General features: G+C 51.0%; 1 protein-coding gene across 1 annotated transcript; it reads right to left on the bottom strand.

The window, feature by feature from the left end:
- Nucleotides 1-2,907: 2,907 nt before the first annotated feature.
- On the bottom strand, nt 2,908-4,724 carry LOC122373462 (tubulin alpha-2/alpha-4 chain-like). Its single transcript, XM_043351546.1, has 3 exons — nt 4,506-4,724; nt 4,162-4,326; nt 2,908-3,959 (listed from the first exon to the last, which is right to left on the bottom strand). Exons 1-3 carry the CDS (start codon nt 4,684-4,686, stop codon nt 3,001-3,003), a joined length of 1,305 nt encoding a protein of 434 aa, XP_043207481.1. The 5' UTR covers nt 4,687-4,724; the 3' UTR covers nt 2,908-3,000.
- Between the last annotated feature and the right edge of the window lie 250 nt (nt 4,725-4,974).

Below are 4,974 nucleotides of genomic sequence, written 5' to 3'. Positions count from 1 at the left end.
CGATTCGTCTCAAACGATAACGACTGACAGAACCCACACTCGTCATGCCCTCATTGGTATTTATTTGTCACGACTCATATAGAAACGGTTTGCGGGCATATTATATACAGAAATACAATACCGGCGGCAATGTTTCCGGCGATGCTCCGAACGGGACGGCGATGCATTAGAAGCATTAACCGCTTTCATGACGGGCTACCCGGCGAGTGCACCTAATTTGACCAAATCTGCACCTAATCTCTTTTACAGCAAATATCTTTATTTTATGAATTTATTTCAGTGTTTTAATCGATGATGCTCTCTGATAATATGACAAAGCATGCATAAAGCAATTAGTACAACCCTAGCTGATAGCTACTAAGAGACACACTGAACCTAATTTGACCAAATCTGCACCTAATCTGCACCAGATGTGCACCAAATGTGTACCAGATGGCCGTCGTGAAATGCGTTCAGCGTTGTCTTGACTTGGGAGAGTTTGATGGGATGGATTAAAACACGCATTTTTTATTCATACATTAGCATGACATTTCTGCAGTGAATTCACTGAAATAGGTATGTCCATCTCGTTGGCGTATTAAGTGCGAAATTCGGTTAGATTTCAGAGATGTATGACTCACAGGCCACAGCTCATCCGAATGTCTGTGGCGGTGCCTTGAATAAGGTTTTTGTGGTCTTACTAAGCCACTTGGACCGCTAATTTTCATTACCTGTAATGGTCAATGTATGGGACCCTTTATCACATTTCCTTATAAACCATTCGTGTGAATACGAACGCTAACAGTGTTTACAACGGCTGGTTTCCGCGAATCCCAAGGTGACTATTTTTCTAGTGATCTCATGCAGTGAAGTCACGGTCCCACAATGGTGCTTTAGACGCGGTATTACCCTATCACTCTTGTCCTGCCTGAACCAGCCTGACTGCTCCGCTGCTCGAAAGTAATTCTGCTCCTGGCAGAATTACTTTCGAGGTCTTAATTCAGGTGATTTCGGTTCTGTTGATCAGAATAGATTAACAGATATGTAGACGGTGCATATCATAGTTGAAAGTTTCAACTTTATTTCAGATGTAAAACCTCTCGATTCCGTAAGTAGTTGATAGTGCACGATACTCTTATAATTGCTGTATTTTTTATTTCTTCACGTTGCTGTATAGCTACTTATCGTTCAATTTTGTAATGTATGGTTTGCAAGCGCCTGGCCTCTCACGTTTCAAACTTTTATCATGCGCAGTGGCCCAACGGGATAAATATAAAAAGCCTCAAATGAATAGGTCAAATCAGCAAGCTATCGTGGTATGTTCGTCATTATCGCGATTCACAAGGACATTTTCCTTCCCATGCCAATACAACGAGCGTCTGACCTTCCACTTACCACATGCCAATTCCTGCAATTGATCCTCGCACCTCAATCACTGAAGCCATTCGCCTTTTATCCTCCGGAGCAGCCTGCCTATATGCATCCTTTGTTGGGCTTCCTTGTTCCAGGCTAATAGTCATCCCTTCCATGTGTTCGGTACGGACAGCTCTTATAGGAACAAAACTGTGCGGGATGACGATTTGAGTCGCTGAGTGGTCTGTCCCACCGGGCACTCTCATTGCTGTGCGGACGCAGCCACTGTGGTACTTACATACTCGTACATCAATAGATGGTTGAATGAGCCAAATGTCTCCCCTCATTCCCTCATCTCCCGTTTTGATATTGTCTACAATTACATCAATAAACCAGTATAACGCCTTTTGAGGCGAGTAACGGAGCGAGCGAGAGGGTGAGCCTTGCACGTGCGAAATTTCGAGGGGATACCTCCAACTGACTTGTGCACGGCACCCTACTAACCGGTCTCTAGCGATGTGCCAAATTTGAGCACAATCGGCCCAGCCGTTCTCGATATCTGGAAGCGGCACCCTGCACGTGCGCACGTGCAAAATGGGTCCCAACTGACTTGTGCACGGCACCCTACTAACTGGTCCCTAACCGTGTACCAAATTTGAGCGCAATCGGTCCAGCCGTTCTCGAGATCTGGAAACGACCCCTGCACGTGCGCACGTGCAGCAGCACCCCAACTCTGGCACATGGGTATGCAGTGCCTAGTGGGTGCCTACCTGCATGCCAACTTTCAGCGCAATCGGCCAAGTAGTTACCGAGATATTGCAACAATTACAAAAGTGACACCTCTTCGTTTTGCACGTGGCACGTGCATAAGGGGTCACCCACATGCATCGGGAATAGTCCAATACTTGGTAGAAGGAATGAAGCTACCCTACAAAAATTACCGCGTGTAAATCGGTCAAGTGGTTGCTGAGATATAAGCCTCGCAAAAGCGTGACCACGGCCGGCCGGCCGGCCGGCCGCTCATACTCAGAAATTTCCGTTAATCTAAGGAAAGACTACGCTCGCTTCGCTCGCTCCGTAATCAACATGGTCGGAAATCAACATGGTCGGATTACCGTTGTGAATACCTAAATGATGAAAAGACCGATAGCCGGGGTGCTGCCAGTGTATTGACAATGTCATCTCGACAGGGAATGTGCAACGTGTTCCTCGCGCGGCGATGGGCCTGAGCAGCATCCTAAGCCGCCCCGGCACAACTGCGGTGCAAAAGCTGAAAAATCTCCACACGTCACCTACCCGACGATGTAGAGTAAGTACATGAATCGTCACAGCTCGCTCTGTAGCGCTTTGTGGCTGTCGTACGAGTATATCAGACACTGAAAAGGAACATTTCGATCGTGCTACAGACGTATGGATAAGCGATTCGGTTTTCGTCTGATGTCAATTCGCATTTCGCAATACGTCTCAGTCAAGACACAAGCTTCAAAAGGTACGTCCATGGGTGGAATGGTATTCGCCAAGAATCACCGGCACCCCTAGGCACGGTGATTCGATAGCTGAAGCCAATTCGGGCGGCATGTTCTTTCGTCGTCATGTGGATCGTCACTTGGGCTGGACACCAGATACTGGTGGTCTCACCAGGCTGTTCCTGGTAGAGTCACGAGCTGACTAGTACTCCTCATCCTCTCCCTCGCCCTCCACGGAGTCGACTCCAACCTCCTCGTAATCCTTCTCCAGCGCGGCCAGATCCTCGCGCGCCTCGGAGAACTCGCCCTCCTCCATGCCCTCGCCGACGTACCAGTGCACGAAGGCGCGCTTGGCGTACATCAGGTCGAACTTGTGGTCCAGGCGCGCCCAGGCCTCGGCGATGGCGGTGGTGTTGGACAGCATGCAGACGGCACGCTGCACCTTGGCCAGGTCGCCGCCGGGCACCACGGTCGGTGGCTGGTAGTTGATGCCGACCTTGAAGCCGGTCGGACACCAGTCGACGAACTGGATGGTCCTCTTGGTCTTGATGGCCGCGATGGCGGCGTTGACGTCCTTGGGCACGACATCACCGCGGTACAGCATGCAGCAGGCCATGTACTTGCCGTGGCGCGGGTCGCACTTGACCATCTGGTTGGCCGGCTCGAAGCAGGCGTTGGTGATCTCAGCGACTGAGAGCTGCTCGTGGTAGGCCTTCTCGGCGGAGATGACCGGAGCATACGTGGCAAGAGGGAAGTGGATGCGCGGGTACGGCACCAGGTTCGTCTGGAACTCGGTCAGGTCCACGTTCAGGGCGCCGTCGAAGCGCAGCGAGGCCGTGATGGAGGAGACGATCTGGCCGATCAGGCGGTTCAGATTGGTGTACGTCGGGCGCTCGATGTCCAGGTTGCGGCGGCAGATGTCGTAGATGGCCTCGTTGTCGACCATGAAGGCGCAGTCCGAGTGCTCCAGGGTGGTGTGGGTAGTCAGGATGGAGTTGTACGGCTCCACCACTGCCGTGGCCACCTGCGGAGCCGGGTAGATGGCGAACTCCAGCTTCGACTTCTTGCCGTAGTCGACGCTGAGACGCTCCATCAGCAGCGAGGTGAAGCCGGAGCCGGTGCCGCCGCCGAACGAGTGGAAGATCAGGAAACCCTGCAGACCTGGAAACAAAACGAAATGTTGTAAGTTCACTTTGTTGCTACTCTTGACACGCCTTACACACACCAAGAGGTGTTAAGCACTTCGGATCATCACCAATGTCTCCTGCTAGTCAACTTTGGTGTATGTTAAAGTCAACGTCAACTTCAAACATCCTCATCTGGCGAGAAGCTCACAATCCTCTCCTCCGTCAGAAACCCTAACCTGTGCACTGGTCGGCCAGCTTCCTGATCCTGTCCAGCACGATGTCGACAATCTCCTTGCCGATGGTGTAGTGGCCGCGGGCGTAGTTGTTAGCCGCGTCCTCCTTTCCGGTGATGAGCTGCTCAGGGTGGAAGAGCTGGCGGTAGGTGCCCGTGCGCACCTCATCTGAGGGATACGGGTAGACAGTGGTCAGAAGAACGTGATTACAGTGCACAAAGTCTGGTGTGAAGATGGCCCATTGAAGTAAGAAGGTAGGTCACATAATTCTGCTCACCTTATTCACGGAAGAAAGCGAAACTCAACTCGAATAATTATTTGAACATAGATCATCACCTAGTACCTACCGACCACGCTGGGCTCCAGGTCGACAAACACGGCTCGTGGCACATGCTTGCCGGCGCCGGTCTCTGCGAAGAAGGTGTTGAAGCTGTCGTCGCCGCCTCCGATGGTTTTGTCAGAGGGCATCTGGCCGTCGGGCTGGATGCCGTGCTCGAGGCAGTAGAGCTCCCAGCAGGCGTTGCCCATCTGGCAACCAGCCTGGCCGAGGTGGACCGAGATACATTCCCGCTGTGGACGAGAAAACATAGTGTCACGTTAGGAGAAAATAGCTTTGATCCGAACGGTTATGACGGAGTATTATTCCGCTGTGTGCCTCTTCACTGCTTTTTTATTGCGTGAGATAAGTATGCTTTTTAATAACTTTGAATCCATTGCTATTGAAATGACGAGGATATGATGACGTGTGAACGGTTTCCTTTCGGCACAGGACGGATTTCTATTGAAGCCGGTTATATTACAGGTTCGATAGATAGA

This window comes from Amphibalanus amphitrite, unplaced genomic scaffold (genome assembly GCF_019059575.1).
Source record: "Amphibalanus amphitrite isolate SeventyFive unplaced genomic scaffold, NRLGWU_Aamphi_draft 001498F_arrow, whole genome shotgun sequence".
NCBI lineage: Eukaryota > Metazoa > Arthropoda > Thecostraca > Balanomorpha > Balanidae > Amphibalanus > Amphibalanus amphitrite.
The sequence above is the reverse complement of the archived record's forward strand: the minus strand, read 5'-3'. Positions and strand labels throughout refer to the sequence as shown.